The sequence below is a fragment of the Pomacea canaliculata genome, linkage group LG2, assembly GCF_003073045.1.
Source record: "Pomacea canaliculata isolate SZHN2017 linkage group LG2, ASM307304v1, whole genome shotgun sequence".
Taxonomy (NCBI): Eukaryota; Metazoa; Mollusca; class Gastropoda; order Architaenioglossa; family Ampullariidae; genus Pomacea; species Pomacea canaliculata.
In genome coordinates, this window is record NC_037591.1 from 18539512 (window position 1) to 18563621 (window position 24110).

The 24110-nt window shown below is 36.6% G+C and overlaps 1 protein-coding gene across 1 annotated transcript in view; it reads left to right on the forward strand.

Annotated features, from left to right (window-relative positions):
* LOC112556120 (CTD small phosphatase-like protein 2) overlaps positions 1–24110 on the forward strand; it is a 28817-nt gene continuing 4707 nt past the window's right edge. The window contains exons 1-9 of the mRNA XM_025224809.1: positions 1–152; positions 12873–13041; positions 13965–14133; positions 15685–15804; positions 16368–16466; positions 18847–19294; positions 19483–19594; positions 22259–22345; positions 22673–22815. Of these exons, the coding sequence (XP_025080594.1) occupies positions 12892–13041; positions 13965–14133; positions 15685–15804; positions 16368–16466; positions 18847–19294; positions 19483–19594; positions 22259–22345; positions 22673–22815 (1328 nt within the window). The 5' untranslated portion in view covers positions 1–152; positions 12873–12891. The remainder of the gene's footprint in view (positions 153–12872; positions 13042–13964; positions 14134–15684; positions 15805–16367; positions 16467–18846; positions 19295–19482; positions 19595–22258; positions 22346–22672; positions 22816–24110) is intronic.

The window sequence follows — 24110 nt, forward strand, 5'->3', positions numbered from 1 at the left end:
TGGCCTGTCGTTTGCATCCTTTCCCGAGCCCCGAAGATCCAAGGCCACAGGCACTTGCTAGTGTTAAATGAATAATGCGCATGCGCAAGTCACGTCATCCGGGAGTTCTGTGCTTCGCGCGAAATGGAGTCGGAGTAAACATCGGAGCTGTGGTAAGTGAAAATCTCTGCTTTCTAAACTCTCATATACTTTCGAAACATGAGTTTTTAGTTGAGGATTCATGAAATATAAATCAAAAACATTTTCAGCTATTTTGACCTGCAGTTAACGCACGCGATGTCAATTTGAATGAGTTCGTCCCAGAGTGACTGGTTTTGGCAACTTGCCATCACTTGCTTTCAACAAGGTTTGTCGGGCGCTAGCAAGTTGGCAGTGGATCGAAGCAGAAACGCATCGATTAGTGTCCTTGGGCTATTGATAGAAATGATCTTACCGGCTGCAGCTAAAAACAGTGAAAAGTAACCAGCCACTTTCCCACAAAACGTCTAGCATACCATATACCGACTGTTGTAGAATGATCACATTTGAAAGTGTGCAGCTTTGCGGTTAACGGTACTCGCGAAAAACCACGAGACCTCTAAACATGCCTACGTCACACGACTGCTGCGTTCAGACTGCAGCACAACAGCGGGCGGCGACTTGCATTTTTGCTCATACGCTGTCCGTGTAGGGTTAGCATGCATGAGGGCACGCTGCTGTTGAAACTGTTGCAGGTGGCCTAATTTTGTCTCCCACGCACGACTAGCTAGGTCTGGACCTATCACAGAAGAGATGATCTTGAGGACTAGACCTATGCTGGATTAGCAAAATATTCATTTAGAAACGTGTTTGAATTATCATATCTCTATTTGGACATTTTTTAAATCCTTCAAAGATATATTTCTAGTTATAACAGCTATGACCAACAAAATGCAGATTTTTACTATCAAAAGAAAAATTTTGTAAGGTGTGGTAAATAGGATTTTCATCCCACTGTTTCATCACAGTTGTTGATAGAAACATCACACTTGTTCTTCACCATGATTTGTGTAGCTTGATACATTTAATTTATATGTAAAATATATATTTTATATATTTACAAGAGGGAGAGTTAAAAAAATCTAGGTTGCTTATGAAGTCTTGCAACACCTTAGTTGATCATGTCTGCCTGTGGTGGCTAGGCATGACTCAGTCTGGAGATGGTTATTTTTAACACTCAGCATCCTGTTAACTCTTATTGATCAGCAAAAAGCATTTCACTATGAAGGAGACTTATAGAAAAGTATTCAGAAATAGACAAGTGACCATTGCAGCTCTTTTCATGTTGGTACATCATCTACATTTACAAAGCTTGACACCGATTAGCCCATACTCAGGCTTATTAGTACACATGGATTTGTATGTGCATGTAAACATACTTTTTTATGGAAGGGGGGGGGGTGTCAGCTGCTGATTAAGTACCCTCATTTTTGCAGTACATAAAAGTTTTCTTTTTAAACAAAGCTAATAGTAAGCTTTTTTTTTAAACCAGATCACAGCGTTTCTTGCATATAGACTTGCATATGGTATACATACAAACACATGCACAATCATTTGTTCATGCTCTCACTTTGGCGCAGCCAGACTGCACATTCTGACAGTAGAAACCACAGCCATGAGCCTAGTGAGGCAGAAGCTAAAAATAGAATCTGAATCTTGCTTATGCAATGTTGATAACGACCAGCCAGAGTGAGACTGGTCGACTTGCCACCAGCATGGGTTGTACAGGCATGCATTAAAGAAATGTGGCTGTGCACAACATCTTGGTCTTAGTAAAGGTAGTGGTTTCTTCCTTAGGTGCAATGTCTGACTGGTGTTTGCTTAACTGAAAGGAACAGCACCACTTGTGATACAGGTGTGCACATGTGTACATATTTTTTCTTGTAAGCTACATTATGGAAATAAGTTCATGCACACCATTTCCACTTTTAGTTTCTCACTGAGCAGGCAGTGGAGAATTGTAAATGTAGTTTCAATGTACACTTTTTATCTACTACTAGCACATTGATTTTACCTACATAATTCTTCCATCTAACCAAAAAAAAAAGATGAATTAAGCAAGTAAGAAAGGACTCAACTCAAACTGGAAATCGAATACCTAGAGAAGTTTAAATACAGGTCTACACAGACAAATCAGTCAATTTTAAAGCTGTAGTTTAAAGTCGTCATTTATACACCAAACATCTAAAATGGAGGATAAGTATACGTCCAAGTTGTCTTCCTGTTGTCTGTTTTACCACAGACAGTATTAAATGCTGTAATGTTTTCTTCTTGCTTTGGATATTTGAAGGTGTTGCACATTTTGTTTTACTATTTTTGGGGCATCGATAGCACCTGTTTAATGTTAACACCTATGGTTATGATTGGCACGAACACCTTTGAAACATTTGATGCAGATATTGATGAAGACTGTTAATACAGCGGCAGGAAAGAGAATTAGTTTGCTTGGCTACCAGGCTTGTTGCCATAACAAGCACAAAATATGCACAAGTTGTTTCTGCCCACATTATACTTTACCCCCCCTCTCCCATTTTCTAATTCTGCTTTCCCTCTATTATGTTGCTTTCTTGTGATTTGATTGGAGAGTCCATACAATGGCATCATTCTTACTTTAAAGCAAGGTTAATTACTGTTCACCAGCTAAAATGAATGTTCCCTGTTTAACTTTTAACAGCTTGTTTTTAATTACTTCTGGGTTTTTAATTACTTCTGGGTTGATATAAGACATGGCTACTGTTTTTCATTGACATTTTATGGGAAATTCCGATTTTTAAAAATACTCAGACTTTACCGTGCTATTTAAAAAAAAAAAATGAAATCAGAAGTGAAAGTAGCTTGAATGTGTATTCTGAGGAAATACTATGATTTACATTGCGATATTTATTTGGGTTTTTTTTTCATTTTTGTTATTACACAAAAAACATAAAATACACAATGTAGTCATTTAACAGCATATGCCTCATCAAAACAAGCCATTCATGTTAATGTACACAGAGTCTTTTTCTCTCATAGATCCCTTCCACACACATATACAGCAAGAAAAATGTACATAATGTAATAAAGTATAACAAAATTCTTGCTTTTAATGATTTAGTCTTCCAGGGCCACTTTTGCCCTTGTAATTTAATATACAGTAGGTTATAATGTCCTATTTTAATTTTCTCTTTGATAGCAGTTTCCCAGATGCATGGCCAGAGGCAGTGATTTAGTCATTACATAAAAATGGAGATAGAAATAATCCTGAATCCGGATGATTATAGAGGAATATTCCCATGTAAACGTATGTAGTAAGATTTATAGTTCTATTTTGAATCAAAGGATTTCTAGGTGGATTAAACGTAATGATACTGTTGGTGAGGAGCAGGCTGGTTTTAGAAGAGATCATAGTACAATAGATCATATTTTCACGTTGGTTGCTATTATACAAAAACAGCTTCAGCATCATAAAAAGCTATATTTAGCATTTATCAATTTTAATAAATCATTTGATTCTGTCACAAGAGATAAACTCTGAAATGTGCTGCATCAAAATAGTATTCAAGGCAAGTTACAATGATTAAGAGCAATGTGGTAAAAGCTAGAGTTCATTTTTGAGGCTAATCTGACAGGCTACTTTAAATGTCTTAGAGGTTTGAAGCAAGGTGAATATATAGTCCTATATTATTCTCACTATTTATTAATGAGCTTACAAACAAAATCTGCGCAAAGGGCCTACATAGTAATCAGCTTAGCCCAGAGTTAATTCAGTTATTTTTCCTTTTATTTGCAGACAACATTCCTCTATTTTCTAATCCAGTGATTAACTTACAAAGCCAGTCAAATATTCTATAAAAAACACTAAAACACTTGAACCTAGTTGTAAATATGGAGAAATCTAATGTGGTTGTATTCAGGAATGTACTCATGTTGCTAGAAGAGAAGAATGGTATTATGATGGTGCAAAACTAGAAATAGTTAATAGTCATAAATATCTACGAATAATTCTGTCAATGTGCTGTGTGTTTTCTCATGCCTTAAATGACTTAGCAGTAAAGGCACACAAAGGAGAAATTGGAATTCTAAAAGTTCTTTGGCGCCTTGAAGATTGTAATCCCTTTTTGCTTTTCAATCTTTTTGATGCAGAAATTAAGAGAATTCTTTTATACGATTCTGAGGTGTGGGGTCTGTGTGCTGACAACAATATTATTTTATTTGCATTTATTTGCCATGAAACGTTTCTTGAACGTGACAGCAAGAAGTCCAAATGGAATGATTTACGGTTAGATACTCACTGTTTTTAAATGCTTATGTGAGATATATTGCATACTGGCTCAAAGTTGTAAATTTGTTCACTAATAGACTTCCCAAAAAAGTGTTGAATATGTTAAATATGCACAAGAACAATGACCATGATTAACTTTATTGGTCCCAGTGGGCAATTTAAACATGGGAAGGTGCTCTAGTTACAGTAAATTAAAAATAAAAGTAGAACAAGTTCACCGCAAGGTGCAGCATTAAGATGTACAATAGCACATGAAAGGAAGGCAATTATATAGATATACTATAAAAAAACAACAAATTGCATCCAGAATAATCATGTGCGCATCTACAACATCACACACACCACTGATACTTCATCTAAGGTTGAGCAGCTGGACCGAAGGTGTCTGTTACTTTTGCATATTGACATGGAATAACGTTTACCTGAGCTTAATAATATAAATTCTCTCGTTAGTACTTGTTCAGGTATAGACAAAATGCATGAAGCTTTCCTGTTTGTTGATCATAAAAAGAAGCTAAATCCCTTTGTCCGACACCAATTATCTTAGAACAGATCTGGACAGTACTGTTCAGACTGTTCCTATCGTAGAGATTGCGAAACCAGCATACAAATGAAAAGGATAAAAGACTCTCAATAAATACTGGTAGAAGGCCTAAGATTGCTCGACTAACTGAAAAATTATTGAGCTTATAAAGAAGGTTCATTCTTTGTTGGCCATGTTTAACAAAACTATTGAGCTTATGAAGAAGTTACATTCTTTGTTGGTTTTTAACAAGGTGTTCATTTGAGCTGGCAATCAAAAATAGTTCCCAGGTACCTGAAAGAGTTAACAATTTCAACAGTTTTACTGTGTATCACACTGGGAGCAACAAGATCCTCTTTGATTCTTCTAAAGTCTATATTTACTTCTTTTGTTTTGTCTACATTTAACTCCAGAAAGTTCTCATCGCACAACTGTACAAGATTTGTTAAGGCATTACCATGATCTTTTTTATGTTCCTGCAAAAGAGTTAACAATGCAGTGTCATCAGAGAACTTAATGAGGAAGCTGTTCTCCTTGGTACTTCTGCAGCTGTCAGTGTACATGATAAACAACAGGGGTGATAGACAACAGCCTTGTGGGGACCCAGTGCTTGTAACAACGATATCAGAAAAATTACTATTTGCATATACCCTCTGTTGTTTGCAAGTCAAAAAATCCACTATCCACATAACCAGTTGATGTGGAAGATCAAAATCAGTAATCAGTCACAGAGCCAAAAGGTATGGTTGCACTGTATTAAATGCAGAACTAAAATCAGCGAAAAGTAGTCTGGCATGCATCTTAGGCTTATACAAATGTTTGCTTAGTGTGTTCAAAATGAACAACTTGGCATTGTCAACACCCCTCCCCTTCCTATAGGCAAATTGCAGTGTTACATATGTTAATATGAGATTTTTGACAATTTTCTCAAGAGTTTTCATTAAAAGGGAGGTTAGTGCTATTGGCCGCAGATCATCCAGTTGACTAGGATTAGGTATTTTGGGGAGTGGCACTATGTTGGAAAGTTTCCAGATTGCTGGAATGTGCCCTGAGTTGAGAGAGAGTTGAAAGAGATGTTGAAACACTCCGCCCAACTGCACAGCACAGTAGTGTAAGCCATGCCCACAGATCCCATCAGGCCCCTGCGACTTGTTGATCTTGACCCGCTTTAGCGATTCCATCACACAGACTTCAGAAATAACTATGTCGTTGTTGGAGACAAGTGACTTACTTTATCGGAAAAATCATGGTTCTCAAAACTTGCATAGAAGTTATTCAAAACATTTGGCAAGTCCTGATCGCTCACGCCATTAAGTTTGACTGATCTACTAGTGCAGTCCGTCTTCTGATTAACAGATGCCATAGACATGATCCCCTGCCAGGCATGTTGAATGTCGCCGGCACAGTAACGTGACTATCTTGTCTTTATATTCTCTTTCAGCTCTTTTGATCGCATCACTTACCTGTCTATCCACAGATCTTTTAGCCAAGGCATCACCAGTGAAATAAATACGTTTTTTCTGATTTAGTGCATGTTTCAATCTCCTGGTTACCCACGGTTTGTTGTTTGGAAATATGACAATGGTTTTAAAAGGTATTACAGAATCAACAGAGAAAGAAATGTAAGAGGAAACAACATTTGTCAGTTCATCAAGGCAATCACATGAGTTATAGAAAACATCCCACAATGTACAATCAAAACAACCTCGCAAACATTCAACACCTTCATCCATCCAACGCTTCACCGACTTAACAACAGGCTTCATACGTTCATACACAGACATGTACACGGGGGCCAGAAACACTGTGGTGGTAGAAAGCCCCAAAAGATTGCATCGGCTTGGCTTTGTATGCTGCAGGGATTGTGCCAAAAGTCCAGTTTGGTGTGTTTCTGCAGTAAATGGCAATCACTGCAGATGAGGGTTACTGACATCAGGAGAATACTTAGAAGATATTGAGTAATCTTGAGAAAAGGAAGAAATGTTATATAAAACTGCAAAAGGGTTATCATCGCTTCAGTTTGTTCACTGCAGCTCAAGGTCACTGCAAAGCATGGCAGAGTGGAATCCAGCCAATAGATCCGAACAATTTGCACTTCAAAATAAAATTAGATACATTCCAGTGCAAACCAGAAGAGGGAAAAAAAGTGCAGTAGAAGCACATGTAAACATAAAGATCCAACACTTTTATCTAAATCAAAACATGACCACAAAACATCAGCCTGTTAGGTGAAGGTACAGAACAAAATTACATTACAGACACATCTAGTGATCATTGGCATGAAACCACACTGTTTATGTCTGCTTTGAGCACTAAACTCAAATCTCTTATAGAAAAATGGGAAAAGCCTTTGTGTGCAGAGTATCTTGATGTAAACTGCCAAACTCTCAATGAATTGCTTCAAGGAACATATCTGGCCATGCTGACAGTCTGATGGGTATGCAAAACCTTCTCTCTAGTGGTCTCTGTACATATCCCAACCTTCGGCCTTGGGAACTGGTTAGTGGGTGATTGATGATTTTCTACGTTGGTAGTTTTAGAAGTTTAAAGTCTACGTTGTTCCACACAACTGAGCCTTGAATGGTGTTAAATGAATGGGTGCAAAAGTGGTAACTGAAGGAGAAATAGCTTACATTTAATTATTGCTAGATATATTCCTTGTACAAAAGTTGGCAACACCTGCCAGTTTGTGTGCTTAATAGTATCTTTTACAGGAGCAGTCCACTTATTTGATTGAAGCTTGTCAGATACTGTGTCTGGCAAAACTAATTCATTTAAGCATGCTAGTTCTTGTTTTTCGAAATCTGTCCAGCCACAAACATTAAGTAGCATTGTTAGGTCCAGAATATGGAGGATTTTTGTTGTAAGACTAAGAAGAATAAGGCTATGACATATAAAGTTATAAAGATGTTATAATCTTTAAAGTTAAAGGGGCAAGCTAAAAATGATCAGCAAGCAAGTGATCAGAAAGGAGGCATTAAATGTAGGAATAAAATGTAATATGTGTGATTCGGTAAATTGCAATTTTAGCTTAAAGGATGAAAGATAAACCTTTAGAACTATTAACATTAAAGTATACTATACAACTCCTACATCTGAGATATTCATAGTCTCAGGAGATATACATAGGAATTATCTGAGGGAAGTAGATTTAGCAGTTTTGCACAACCAGCCAGAACATAGTGCCAGCATGGTTATTTTTATCGTGGGTAATCAGCTTATGATATAAGTGGTTGCTATAAATGGAGGTCGTGAGTGATGGTTATGGAGTGAAGCTCAGCAACTTCGTTGCACAGTTTGATGAAGACAAAGTATAGTTTCAAAACATTTGGATGGCAGTAAATTGTAGGATTATGAGGAGATAAATCAGTGTTGCAGCTCGTATTAGACCAGCCTTTTTAGGGCTCAGTTGCTAACAAGTTGAAGGAAAGCTCAACCACAGAACTTTATGGATAACTGATTGAAATTCTCTTTCTTGTTGCATGTGCAACATGCACCTGTATTATTTTCCACAAAGAAAATATCTCTACACTTTATAATGCCTTGAAATGGTGAGCAAACTAAAGTCTATGTGGCTTTTACTGTAATGAGAATTTAAGTTTTTGTACATTTATTTCTATTTTTTGAAAACCCAACCTTTATAACTAACGTACATGTGTTTCATTAGTGATAAACCAATGACAACTAAAGATCAATTATATGCAAATTGGGAGAAAATGTAAGTGCACAAGACAGTGATAAAACAAAAGCATATTATATTCAGTATGATTTTATGCACAAGAAGAAGTCCTGCACAGAAAGTATTTAAGAGGAAGACATGCTCAACCATCAGATGGTTGGGGGAAAATTTGTTGGAGTGAATCATGCAAAAAGAGACAAGATAATCACTGATGATGGTTAACAAAAGAATACACTTTATGCTACTATATTGTTTAGAGCAGTGGTTCTCAAAGTATTTCGGACCGCGGACCACTTTACTTAAGTAAAAAATATGGCGGACCACCAAGGCCTAAAAATCACTTTGTACTATGAATTTCAAATTTAAATTGCCGCATTTGTTTTATTACAATTCAAAACTAAATGTCCTTTTGTGACAGTAGTATAGTAATAAGTTGACATATAACTACGTACCTCGTTCTTTGTAATTAAAATGTTAATGCAAGGAATGCATCACTTTAAACATCACTTTGCTGACATATGACGACTGTCAGCCGCAGACCACCTGACCACACTTTGAGAACCACTGGTTTAGAGCTGGCACATGGTAACAAGAAATTACTTTATGTAACAAAAAGTTCATTAAGATCTTGTTGAATTATGATGGCTGATTAGTTTCATTCTAATATGTCTAGATAACTGTGAACGAGTTCTTTAGCATATACTGTTGAGGTTATTTTTCTGGGATGCACATGGTGATCTACAGGATGTATAACAGCTTTTACTATTTGAATTAGCAGCATTTTGAGGTCCATAATTTAATGAACTTTAAAAGTGAAATCATGAATGCCTCTTTCTACACAGCAGCTCTGGTGATTTACTAACTTTCAAGTTAATGTCTTGAGTTTATTTCCTGAGATTTCTGATATTTCCTAAGTGCTTAACTGAATTTGAAGAAACACTTTGGTATAACTTAATATTGTTCAGAAAAAAACCCTGGCAGGAACAAAGATAAGGATAAATTTTAGAGCCATCTGTCACAGACTCACTGTTTCACAACAATCTTGTAGCAGCTTCTCTTATCTGCTCTACCAACAAATAAGAATGGCATTATATACTGATTTAATGTACGTTTTTGCTGTTCATTAGTGTGTAAAGCCAACCATAAGCCCCAATACTGTCTTACCATTTGGTGTTTTGAAAATAAGAGTCACATTTGTTGGAGAGTTTAGAGGGGAAACAGGCACAAAAGCATGTAAGAAACCTAGTGGCTAAAACTACTAATTTGCTGGTTTTTATCTTGGTATAATTTTAACAGCCCTTTTGGGCCCAGCTTCTTGTCTGGGGAACAAAGCAAAATATAGCTATATTCACTGGAGAGGACAGAGATGAGCCAACAATTAGTTCTCTTCCAGGCAACAACTTTGTCATATCATAGGACCCTAAAGAGGGGTATGCTGTCCCAACTGCAGTTCTTGAATACGGAGTCTATGCTTTCTGCATTAGTTGCATACTCTCAGAGTAACATGTCTATCAGAAAATGAAAATGAAATATTTACTCAAGAGGGCATTTCATAACAAGAATAAAATGCAGTCTGCTTGATCAAAGTTAATGAATACCTGTTGTCAACAAACTGCCACAGCTGGCCTTGTTTTTCTTCCTGGTAGTGGTTGCACCATGATTGCCTGTGGCTCTGGTTTGGCCCTGGCACCACAAGCTTGTTTCTTCCTTATGCTAGGGAACACTAGTTTATGCTTGAGCAGCTGGAATGTCCATTTTCTTGGCACAACAAATAATGATTTATTTCTGCTTGCATGCACCTTTAGCAGACATCAACTAAAAGTGTATTTGCAAATTTAAGTATAATATTCTGTGAGGTCAAAGTGATGTAATTAACTTATAGACAAGTAATGTGAGATTAATATGACTGATCTTTTTTTAGGGATGTAAGATCATTATAATTATCAACTGTTGGTCAGTGTCACCATAAATTATTGTTTTGTCACTGTCAGATTGTCAAGAACAGTTGAAGGAGTGATTCGCACTTAAGCATATTATGTTTTCATTGAGAGGCCATCATTATTGAGAATACCGAATGCAGTGTTTAGTAAATAATGTAAAGCACAGACAACCGGCCACCAAGATTCTGTCATAAAAGCATTCATCATTATTATTAAGAAATGCTTTAATGTTTTAAATTTACAAGCAAAATACTCTGAACTGAGAGGCTTGTGTAGCACAGCTGGTTGAATGGGTACTTGACTCCATAGAGGGTTGGGTAAGGTAAGGCAGCAAGGGAGAGGAGATGGGCACTGCCTTCATGTAAAGCTGGTCCCCAAAAAGTAAGGCCTCCAACACCTCAATCCCTAACAACCTGAAAAATGTCTCAGGATCTTTACCTTTACTGTACTTATAATTTAGAGTGTTAAGGAGTAAATAAAAGAAAATTTACTTGCCAGTACAATCCTCTAATATTTACAACAATTATCATACATCAGTGGGGACACCAGCTGAGAGAACTGTACTGAACTTAAAGCATGTGGTTATAAATACAAGTTAAAAATTATGGAACAAAGCTAATCAGTATATAAAAAAGATGTTGGCAGTCAGCATAAAACCTTGATTTCTAACAGTCATTAAAAACAGCTGAAAAAATGCTATACAGTCAAATCTCCCTACTATGCCACCCCTCTACTATGCCACTCTCGGTATTATGCCACTTTTGCTCGGTCCCGACTATAAATTCAATGTAAAAAAAAATTACTATGCCACCCCAGACTCTCGCTACTATGCCACTTTTTTGAGACTGTTAAAAGACACAAGTTGTGAAATTCCGCGCAGTGCTCTATTACTATACTGTACGGTAGTGTGGGACATCGCAGTTAGGTGGGATGGAACATAGCACGCACACAGGGAGGGTGGAGGCTGGCAATGTGGGGGTTGGTGGTCGCTGGCCGGGTGACAGCCACGTGACAGAGGGAAGGTGTGAGGGGGTCGACTAGCGACAGGATGCAGGTGCGCGGATGTGGTTGGAAGGGGTGGAGGATGAAGAGGTGAGGGGGAGAATGAGAGGAGACAGCTAGCGAAGCCGACGATTCTTGAGAGCTTTGGACCAGACCTGGGCAAAGGACTCCTGTCTCTGACCGGCCCGCCCGCCAGTATATATACTATACATACAGTATTAGGTAAAACTGAGTTAACTATATTAGTCCGGCCCTCTAAAACCATCCCAATTTCTCATGCAGCCCCTTGGGAAAATTAATTGCCCACCCCTGCTTTGGACTGACGGGTAACTTGAACAAATAAAGCCGTTTCTCTACTATGCCACTCTCGCTACTATGCCACTTTTGCTCGGTCCCGGTAGGTGGCATAGTAGGGAGATTTGACTGTAGTATCTATGACACCAAGGGCTTTATGTACTTAAGCATAAAGCATATAGCTTGTGAGATGGTATTTTCCTGTGTTTTTCAATTTACGATAAAACCAGTGAAGATTATCATAGAACTTGAAAGTTTTTGACTAATAAAGCACGGACTATTGTCCTTTATAGAAATTTAAACCAGAAGGCTGCATGACAGCTTTTTTTCTTTTTTTAGCGTAATTCTTAGTTTAGTGACATATGGTATATTTTGACATCAATTACACCAGATAAATGGTTGTCAGCTGTGTCTGTGCAGTAATAAAGATATCCCAACGATATTTTGCAGATATGTTGTGCTCATGTTCTGTAATGAACTATTCTCAAACTGATACAATTAAAAATATTAAATACGCGATTAATTGCTAAGTTTCCTTTTCTGTGGAAAAGCCAGTTTCCTCTGCACCTCAGATCTGACTGAAGCTCAGTTAAAAAAATACAATGTAAATCAAATTTACAGAATGTGAACCTATATCACCCATGCTTTGAAATGAAAGATGTAATGGTAAAACAACGGCTACCCTACATGCAACTTGTCACTAGGATATAAATATTGACAAGCCTTTCTTTTTTTCAAAGTTATTTAGTAATAATGTTCCTGCTGTATTATTAAATACTTAATGTGATATACATGTAATTTAAATATAAATATTTGTACTGATTTAATATGTTACAGTAAATATTCAAAAAATAAAACTTCAAAATAAATGAATTTAAAGGTGTTTAAAATCATGGTTTGTGGAATAAAAGCACGCTGGTTTTTTTGCTTATTATGACTCCTCCCATTTACAAGCCATTTTTGGTGAATTTTAGTAAGTTTTAATAAGGAGGTTTTATTGTATTATCAGAATTTTTACCCTGCAAGCTTGGGAATGTAGCATTTCTTATTTTTTTTTTTTTTTAAGTATTGCACTGGTAAAAACTCATAGCTGTTCTTACTGTCACTTGGAATAGCTGCTGTAACTTTTGGAAATATTCACATTTTGTGTTGTAGAAGAAAATTCAACATTGCCATGCAGCTGCGCCACAAAGTTGTAGAGGGGAGGGCACACCATGCTGCCCACAGCAGCAGTCATAAAGAGGTCAGGAGCTGCAACCCTGTGAAATCACCATGTAATTCTATAAAAAGACAACACAAACGACGGAAAGCAGAGGCTTCAGAAGTAAGTATGGCTGTAAACAGTAATATCTTGGGGTCTCTGGTTTCTGAACTTTTTACACTAGACCACGAGAAATCTGTCCCCTAACTGTGACCTGTCAGATGGGAGGGTGGGGGGCATGATGAGAAGTAGCAATAGTGAGGTCAGACTTATTCTGCGCAAGTTTAGTAGCTCTCTCAACTGGCGGCCTGTCTACTTCTTGATGCCATTCAATCACCACTTTTTTTTTTTTCTCTGTCAATGTCATCCCTCCAAACACCGGAGGGTAGTGTCCAGCTCAAACAGTCTTTGCTATATTTTATTTTTTTTACTGGCTCCTGCCTTGACTATTTCTCTGAACTTCTTTTCCATTACATCCCAGTCAGACAACTACACTCTTTGTCTGATGATCATCTCCGAACTATTGCTGTCATCAGAACAAAAACAAATGGTCTCAGTATTTTTAGTTATTGTGCAAAACAATGAAACTCTCTCCCTTTCCATATCTGCCATCTACCCACAATTGAATCCTTTACATGTAAGCTAAAAATGTACCTCTTCGTTAAGCACTACTCCAATGCTAGTCCTTTGTCACATTCTTCCCCTCTTTTTCTGCTTATTGCTACTTCCTTACTCATCTTCCTTTGCAAAATCATGATACTCTCAGTCTTTGTTACTTGGTTCCACTTTGCATTTTCCTGTAATTGTATTTTTTTTAATCATCAGTACTCTGTTGTTTATCCTTCCATCATTTATATGTTGTTTGTTCTTCTGTCCCTTGTATGTTGTGCATGTGTCTCATTCCTGTTTTTAAGTGCTATAAGCATTCTCTTTATGAGTGCAATCTTTCATTTATGATTATTTCATCTTTCAGGATCATAAAAAAATTATACTTCCTTTCAGTTATGTGCTGGCTGTTTGTTGGCATAGATGGGTTGATGTTTCAGGCAAGCCGAGATACACCAATCAAGAGAAGAGCTGTAAACTCTCAGTCTGGTGGTTTGGCTGCTTCTGTCATCAGTCGACCTTCGGGTTTTGGCTCCACACCCTTGAATATTGCAGACTCTCTGATTGCATCATCACCTCTTCCCAGTCAGCACTGCAGTCGCAAAAAGAGTAATATTTGTATTAAGATTCTTCCTTTTATATTACATTAAAAGCACATGCTAGCTCAGCACAAGGGAAAACAGATTCTATGCAGTCCTGGTGCCCTTGTGTTTAAATTACTTCATGAACAATAGTAGGCCTAAACAGGTTTAGAAAATAGGTGATTTTGTTTTTTTGGATAGGACTTGATAATTTTTTAAGTGAATGTTAGTAGTACAGAGCTTGGGAGAAGAGATGGGTGCCACTTCGCTCACTGAAAAGCAAATGTTGAAAAGCACTACAAAGACAGAGAGTAAGTGTGAGGAAGCTGGGGTAGGTGTCGCCAGAAAGTAGGCAATCAGTAAGTCTTATCATGGAGTGTTTGCTTAAGTCCCTCAACATTCTATAATTCCAATGCACATCCTTCTTATACTGTTCAGAGAACTATATGCATGTGAAATAAACATCTTGTAAACATATTTTTAAACCAGCTAGGAAGATTTTTTTAATTCTCCTGTTGGTCCCACGACAACCATAAACTATTCAATAAATCTTTTACTGCAGCAGAAACATAGCATCCTAATTTTAGCAATAACATCTGGAGGAAATTTACCTAACTTGCTAAGTACCATTAAGTTTGGTGTTTTGTTCTTAGTTTAAAAGTGTTTACTGCAGTTGTGATAGTTTAGTCAGGTCACAAGAACCAAAATCTATACTCCACACCCAAACAACAATATAGGATCAATCATTTTATCAAATAGATCCACCTGTATATCTGCAAGAAGTGAAAGCTTTCTATATGTAAAGAGGAGTGAGAACATCGCCTGATATGCTCGATCATAAAGATTCATTTTGACTACTGAGAATTTATTGTTATAATTGAGTTTAACACTTAGATATAATAAATCAAACACTACTTCAACATTTTCCTTATTAAACTTAAAACAGGTAGCTTACGTATTTTACCTTTTGGAAAAAAACAATGATTTCAGTTGCTTTTTTGTTGTCTTTTTTTTTTTTTTTTTTCACATTAACAGAAAATTCCACTCGGTACAATATGACAACAAAATATTGAGTGCTTCCTGTGAATTGTTTTGGATTCAGAACATATTACAATGTCATCAGCATACAAAAAGAGGAACTTATTGCTTTTTGAAGAAAATATCCATGAAGCAATTTTCCCCAGAGCAAAGTACATTAAATTTTATTAAATGCTGTTTCATAGTCAGTATACTAGATGTCATGTTTTAATGCATGTAAAAGATGTTACTGATGTTTGATAATGAGTATAATGGCAAAAATTAAAGTATGACTATCTGGTTTATTATTACTGAGTATCTTGTGCAGTAAGACCTATGATTTAAATTCTTGAACGTTTTCAAACCCCACAACTCCAGATCCTTTAAACCCTATAGGCAAATTTTATGTGATTTGGAGCACTCGTATTATTTACACACATTAATGGAAATCTGCTTTATGTAAGTTTAGTCAGGGCTTAATAAATAAGAATATTAATATCAGGCAAGCTGATAAAATATAGCTGAAAGTAAATGATTATAGTTGTTCATATCTATTCTTCAGGATCAAAAAGCAAAGCCAAGCCTGTGAATTCTGTAACATCAGAGTCTGGCAGTCCCCCACGCACCACACTTATGGGCACAATTTTCTCTCCCCTGTATCCACCATTTGTACCCAATGAAGGTAATGGGGGAATAGTGTTTTTTTATAATTTGTAATATGGTGATGCTATTTATATTGTCATTTTTTAGGAATGGTAAAAAACATTATTATTAATATTAAATTGCAGAAACAAAAATAGCAGAGTGCACATATACTCTCCATTGCTCTTTCCTGAAAGTTAATTCCCCTATCAATCTTCAGTTAAGTGCACCATGGATGCAATGAGTAAGCATGACCAATTTACAACAAAAAAAAATGTACTATGATATGGCTTTAAGAACTTTATTTTCAACAACTAAATAAATTGAAATTTGTGATAATTTAAAGTTACCAATCCTAAATAAAAACCTTATCACTGCCATAAAGCAGAAGGACAGGGGAAGGGGGAATTATATCTCGGGATTCTGCTTCTGAGGCCCAACTTTTCACCCATAAAAAATGGTCTTGTTATTAATGGAAGGTAACATTTATTGGGTTGGCTATGAAGAAATAAGATGGTGGTTTTGCCTATTAATGTTTTGCAAAGAAAGGAAAGATTTTGATGCAGATTTTGGCATTGACTGAGATGCATTATCATCATGCAGTTGAGGAATGTGAGCTGGCAATGGAAGTCATTGCTAGAACTCTTGATCTTGACCTGGAGGGTGTAGAAGTGGATGTGGACACGGATGCTGAGCACTCCAGTGAGTATTTGTTTAACTGTGCTACATACCATATCATTCAGATTTGAAAGTACCTCTTGTCAACAAGGTTTAGTCTGTGGACCATTGGAAAAATAAATTCCAGTTTTTAGAATCACTAAAACTGATATTTTGCTACCCCTTCATTTTTGTTCTTGAAATGTTGAAGTGCAAAGTTTACATGGCTATTCATCACTCTAGATAAGTTGGACATTAACACGTTGATACAAAATAGTTTCTCCTGCTTATTTAAAGTGTGGCTAAACCCAGCATATCTATAAAGAATCTTATGTGGAAAGTTGATTGGCATAAATTTTTTACTGGATGATCGACCTGTTAAGGCATGGTACGTCCTGAAAAAAAAAATGTTTCATGGGATATCTCAGATTTTTTTATATCATCTTGTTTGCCTTTGAACAGGAATTCAAAGAATTGTTTTACTGCACTTGTCACGCTATAGGTTGCCATGGAAACAATCCAAAATAATACCCAAACAAACATTTTAAAAAGCTTATAACTCTGTCAATTTTGTGAGTAGACTCAAAATTCTTTTTGAAATGGGTACCTAAAAGAAAGATCTACAATGGTATGAGGGGGAATTTGGAAAATCAACTTAGGGTTGTTTTTTTTTTTTTTTTTTTTTTTTTTTTTTTTTTTTGTTTGTTTGTTGTGAATTTCATTGTAAAAATGTGTTAAATTTTAAGAAATTTTGATTTAAAACAGTTTAACTACTAAACTACTAAATATTTCTTTAAAAGCCCTTATAGAAATATTTAAAATTGTATAAAGAAAAATTGAACCAAATTGTAGGTCTATATGACATGTCAGTATAAAGTTATAAACTTTTGAAGTCAACAATCTGTAACCAAAACTAGAAAAGAAAAGGTTAAAGCTGAGTAACTACTAAACTACTAAATATTTAGTTAAAAGCTTTTAAACAAATGCTTTTGTGTGCATATAGAAAAACTCAACCAAATTTCAGGTCTATGTCACATGTCAACATAAAGTTATAAGCTTTTGAAATAAATAAGCTCACTAAAACTAGAAACTGAGAAGGTGAGAATATGTCACCAAATATTTCTTTAAAATCCCTCAGAAATGTTTAGATAAGTATAAAGAAAATCTTAACCAAATTTTAGATCTGTATCTCATGTCAATATAAAGTTATTAGGTTTTGAAGTAAACAAGCTAACTAAAACAAGAAACTGAGAAAGTGAGAACAGAAAAGATGAAAGCTTAATAACTCTGTTTTATCTAAGCCTTTCGTGTAATTTATGTGTTTGATGGAAAATAAAACCACCTTTCAATGGTTTCCTACATATAACTTTAACACAACTAATAAAATTAATTCTTTATTTCGCTTTTAGAAAAGTCAACATGATTGCTGTTGCATGTCGAGGTTGCATGACTGTGCTGCAAAAAAAAAATAGTAATAAACAAAATGGTATTTGCAAACATTGAGCTACACAGTTATAGGTTTAGTTATATAATGGTTCAGAGTCCACTAGCTTCATAAGTTTTGCCATCTCTGGCTATCTAACATTTAGTGACTTTGTCTCACATATTGCTTCCAATTTTTGTGAGCATCTACTAAAATAGCAGCATTAGTAGGAAACACTCTGTGCTCATCTTTCTTAGCCAGAAGTTGCAGATTGATGGGATGAATGTTAACATATAATTGTTTTATTAAGGAAATTAGTTCAAAAGCTTCTTTATTAAAGACACAAACTGCACATGGAACTGAACTCTCAGGAAAGAACTCTTTGGGAAGGATAGCCTATTCATGGAATCTAGACATACATCATTGAGTGCACCAGAATTTGAGCAGTTGCTCATATTCTGTTCTTCAGTATGCTAGGATTATTTTATAGATTACCTCTGTAGTCACATAGATTAAAGATGCATGATTTCTGTGACTTTTGATTTTTGACAAGATGATATCTATCATGAAGGGACAGTTTTTAGCTGAACAAAGGTGTCCTCATATTGCAGGTTTTACTGCATACAAAGAAGTGTAATATTGTCAAAAATTGTTTTCTTTTAATAGGTCCATCTTATTCTTTATGAGTCTCCTTTTTCTTTAATAGGGCGCCCAATTTTTTAAATCTTAGAATAATTTTGGAATATCAAGTTGGTACTATTCACATTTGATGTTCATATTTTATAAAATATGGTTTGTTGGTGCATTTAGGTGGCCATATGTTGAAGTTCACTTTTTTGTTATATTTACCTGTTCCTTGGAAGACTGCCATGTGCCTTGGCAAGAAACAAGTCTTTGATTGGCAAGTTGGGGTTAACTGAGATTGATCATTAGAAGGTTGCAGGGGTGTGATAGTCCACTGCATTTTGTAATGTTGTCTATAACTTTTATTTTCCTTTTCAGGCAAGGAGAATGAAGACCCTGAGAGGTCAGGCATCACAACAGAGTGCAAGTCAGGAAGTGATAAAACCTATGAAGAAAATAATAACTCCACATCAACAGTCAGCATTGCCAGCTCTTCTGGTGCAACCACATCAACATCTTTGTATTCCTCAACATTAGAGGTGTCTTTGGCATCCATTACAGCAGGATCACAAATGACGGGCGCTTACTCCATGGCTGACTCAACAGTTCTCTCTCTCCATCACCACCATAATCACACTCAGAGTGGCACTGTCACTGCTGCCACTAGCACCAGCACCATGACTGAAGCTGTGGCAGTCTTTACACCAGGGGATGGGGGAGAGTGTGAAGGGCTGGAGGGCGGTGACGTGGAATGTGCCAGTTTCACTGTAGCCCAAGAAGAGAGCCAAGAGGAAAACTATGAATGGGACACAGAACCCTATGACCCGTGCGTTGCCTCTCTTTCACAGTGTGTGTGTGTGTGAGAGAGAGAGAGTGCATGTTCATGTGGGTCTGTGTAAGTTGTATATGTAGTTTTCGGTGCCTGTGAATTGTAAGTTTCAGCTGTTCTGTGTAAAATGTTTGCATTTTCATTTTGACTGTACATTATTACATCATTTTATTGAATGTTTTCAGTTATTCCATTATTCGGAGTTTGCCACCATTGACAGATGAACTGCGTGCTCGTCTGCCAGCTCTTCCTTTGAAAACACGAAGTTCACCAGAGTTCTCCCTTGTTCTTGATTTGGTGAGGTTTGCAACTGAACTAGAGCCAAATGACTGGCAGTAAATCTTTTGCAAAGTGTTTTTTTTTTACAGCTTACAGACATCAGAGCTATTTTACTAGCTGTATAACATGACCACAGAGTCTGACCAATATAACACCTGTGACCGCATTCATTCTACACAGTAAGGTATAAGAGAGAGTTGGATGTGACATTCTATGTTCCTGTTTCATTAACTTAAGAAGAGACATGCAGTGAAACTTTATTCAGGTATTTCTGAATGCAGTTCTTCATCTCTTCCACCCCATGTGGACAGTCATGCCTACTGCTTTGAGCCTGCCTTTAATGGTGGGGATAAGCACTATACAAATCAATATATTATTATTCCCTATCTTTTGATGATCACAGCAGGTACAGTAAATTCTTTGTTGTGCAAGCCCAACACAAAGTTATCTCTGACCAAGGACTTTTTTTTTAAAACCAGATCTTTCAGCTGCCCTGGAATTCTAGCCAATGTTTAAGTGGACTAGGTCGCTAAAGCAGCCCATCATTCATGTGGTTCTTTGTGGTGACTGGTGTCGAATGACCATCAGTCTGTTTACATATGCCTACACTCTGTGCCAGGAGCAGTGCCACTGAAACATTATTAGTGCTTGTGTAAAACGTGTTTACATTATTCACACACTCTGCAGTTTAAAAACTCATCATAGTTCTCTTAGATCTAGGGGACATAGTTATTGCTGTTTTTAAAGGCCAAAATTTTACTGTCTTGCATAAAAGAATGGGTCCAAGGGAGGGAGTGTGTACTTGACAGCGATTAAAGCAATTAAGAAAATATAACAACTAAGGTAATGGGCACCACCTGTGTTGGGTTTCACTCTACCCCTGTTCAAACCATTCTTTCCTCCTTGGATGGGAGTTCTCCATCCTGAGAAAAAAAGATGGACCAGGAACAGAAATAAAATTCTGAATGACTGGGAGGGGATAAGCAGGGATAAAGCTTGAAAAACTGAACTTGGGTGGAATGAGGAGAAACTATAGAAAGATAGAACAGGAATCTCGTGAGGTTTGGGCTATAAAGCTTTGAAGTTCTGCCTAATGACCTGGTCATAGGTCACTTTGACCCACACCAAAAGTCAATTTGTCCCACGTAGGTCCATTTTGTCCCAAGACAAAAGTCAAATCGTCCCAAGCCCAAAAGGCAATTGATCACCAATGAAAAAAGTAGCTATTAACATCAGATATCACCAAAAGAGCCCTACATTGTTCAAACTATAGATACGCAAGCTCAACTGCTTATTTTAAACAGAGCCATGCAAATAAGTTTAGCCACCATTTTACTTAACAAAAATGGCCACTTAGCCACATGATTTTTATCTTTAGACTATCTTTTATATTAAAGATTTTGTCATCATTTTATTGTGAACTTGTATTTTGACTTTTTTTATTATTATTATTATGTAGAGACTTTGCTGACATAAAAAGAGAGGGGAGGGTGCAGAAAGATTCCTTATGCAAAAGACAGAAGGTTAAAAGGAGTAAAAGTCTCGGATTAAAACAGGTCATGTCAGGTAAAGACAATGAACTAAGGAAGTGCTAATGTGGATGTACTGACAAATGTGTTGGACTGTTAGATAAAGTTATGATGGTGATTACATTTTTTTTTTTTTTTTTTTTTTGGTGTATAGGAAAAAACCTTTTAACACCATACAATCTGTATAATTGAACAATGTCCCCAATAAAGAAACTGCCCAAGGCAAAGATAGCTGCCTAATGGGTAACTGTAATTGTTTAGTTATGCGGGATTGTCTAAATAAGTATCAATATGTATATATGTACCTTAAATCATAACATTTCTTGTCAGGATATTCAGTTTGGTTCATTTTTGTCACTAAGAGTTCCTCAGATCTTGTGAACTTCAAACGCCTCAAAAAAAGGTCGTGTGGTGTCTAGATTTGACCATATTTCAGTCACAAGAAGCATTTCTGCTCCCACCCATGGGTGAGGAATTTTTTTATGCAAATGGCAAGGAAGAAAGTGAAGTCATTCCTGGAAAGTTGGAATATGCAGTTTCCGACAGGGTTAAAAGAAGAAAGATTACAAAGACTGAATATTGTAGGACAAAAGAAGGGCAAAATCACAGGATTTTGCCATGTATCTTTGAATATTGCTTCCATGATTTAAGCTAGTTTAAAAACTCATCTGAAAACAAAGAGACAGGAAGAATGAAAAGCACTGTAGAGGTGAAACTTATTTCTTTTAGCTCTGGTAAGAAAATGGTTAATTTGATTGTACACTAAGTTATAGCTTCTTTCTTTAATCTATAAATCTGGAAACATGAGTAACAGATGGCTTGCAGTTAGTTGTGCCTGCTCATTATGAAAACGTCTTCAAATGGTTGTTAAAATAGGTGTCCAGTCCTTAAAAGGTCCTTATTTTCAGTGTAGTCAGACCTGTGTGAACCCTGTATGAGTCATATGTACATACAAGTTAAAGCGTGTGTATTAACTGTAAGAACAGTTATTTTAAGACAAGTTTCCATTTAATTTCTGATATGTTCTACTTTCTCAACCATTTTGTGTCAGCACAATGAAATCTCTTTAACAGAAAAAAATGTTGCTGGTGTTGTGGAAGTTTTTTTTTTCTTAAGATCGATCTATGCAATATCTTCCTTGGGTATGTTTTAGGATGAGACCTTAGTTCACTGCAGTTTGACTGAGATGGAGGACGCTGCATTTTCCTTCCCAGTGCTATTCCAGGATGTAACTTACCAGGTAGTTTGAACAAGCACACAAGGGGATGTATGACACATGACATTTTATCTTTTTTCTGTCACATCAGCACTATTATGCACTAGTCTTGCTATTTTTTTATGTGTGTTTCAGTTTATGTATTCTTTAATGAATGTATAAATAAATGTTATAGAGTAGTGCAATAACATTGTCAAGTTACCTTTTTCTGGTATCCCTTATTGGTCAGAGAATAAGCCTTTGCACTTTTAGTAAATATTTCCTTTTTGTCTGCAGTACCCAAATAAGTTTTGCAGACTGCCTGTTTTAATATTTCGTTCTTAGTAAACTGTGAATGTATAATGATTGCAGGTGTATGTTCGGACCCGACCATACTTTCGAGAATTCCTGGAACGAGTTGCTAATTTGTATGAAGTGATCCTTTTCACGGCATCCAAAAAGGTGTATGCTGACAAGTTGATGAATTTGCTGGACCCTGAAAAAAAACTTATCAAGTAAGGGTTCACTGTTGTTGGGGAGACTGGGTTACAAAATATAATTTTACCATAAATTCTTTTTCTCTGAGATTTACCAGATGACCATTCCATAGGAGTCAGCAGAACCTATAATGTCTCTCGAGCCATTGAAAGTTCACTCGCTAACAGTAAGTTAAGCATATGCTTATTTTGCGGTGTGCTCTACAGGTCAGGTGAACAACAGCCTTATTATAGCTATAAAGGTTAAAGATGTGCCAATAGACCTGAGGTTTTTTGTTTTTTTTTAAACAACACTCAAATTAACTAATAGCAAGCAGGTTTGGAGGGCCCTATCATGTCATTTGATAAGTCTAGGAGAAAAAAGTCATTAAGATGAGTGAAGTAAAAGCAAACTGCCTAGTATCACTTTGTGACACTGCAGCATCAAAGGGGCGATGTGCACATGGGGTCTCAAATGTAGTTTCAATAGATGTTGGCCAAGGCAAGATGATTATTTCTTCTACACATTGTAAGTTTGCACCTCCAGGAAAAGATTGGATATGAGTTGCAAACGAACCCTAAATAAGAGGTTAAACTAAAGTACATTTACCATGGAAGAAAACGGTTGTAACAGTGAAAAAGCTGCGTGGAATAAAGACTGAAGTTTCACTTTGCTGAAATATGGCAATCCCTTCTTCCAAGACCAGTACCACAGGCTCATTATACCATACCTACAGGGACCACTTCTGGGACCAAGAGGTACATGGTTGGAGTCATGAATCTATATCCCCAGCATGGCTCGCCAGCGATTTTTTTCAATTAACTCTTCGAACAAAGCTATTGACAGAACAGCTTCTGGTTTAGCGAATGATGACAATGTCAGCAGAGTCTGTGAGAGTAACAACAATAAATAAACATTCAGGAGGTGGTTTATAGTGTTGAATGGAAGGATGCAACTGTGCAAGTGTCAGATGTTTCGGTGTAAGTTTTTTTTGCTTCCGCAGGCAGGTATATCTAAAGAGCAAGACTTTCATTCATGCTATAGGCAGTTCAGACATAAGTTTAAATCTATTGAGAGCCAAGATTTGTTTGAAGCAGAAGTCTGACTGTCAATTGCTCACCGAGACTAGCCACAGAAAAGTTTGCACAAGGCTGAATGTTAGTCTTGGCATACCGTCAGCCATTCAGGTCTGTGGCTGGAGTGATGTCTATGCACTGCTTACAGGATGGTGGTGATAATCACCTTCTGTGATAAAGTCGTATCATCTTAGCACGTGCTAAGCTCATTTTCAGAGTCAACTTTCAATGGTTAAAGGGCAATTGTGGCCTGTTGG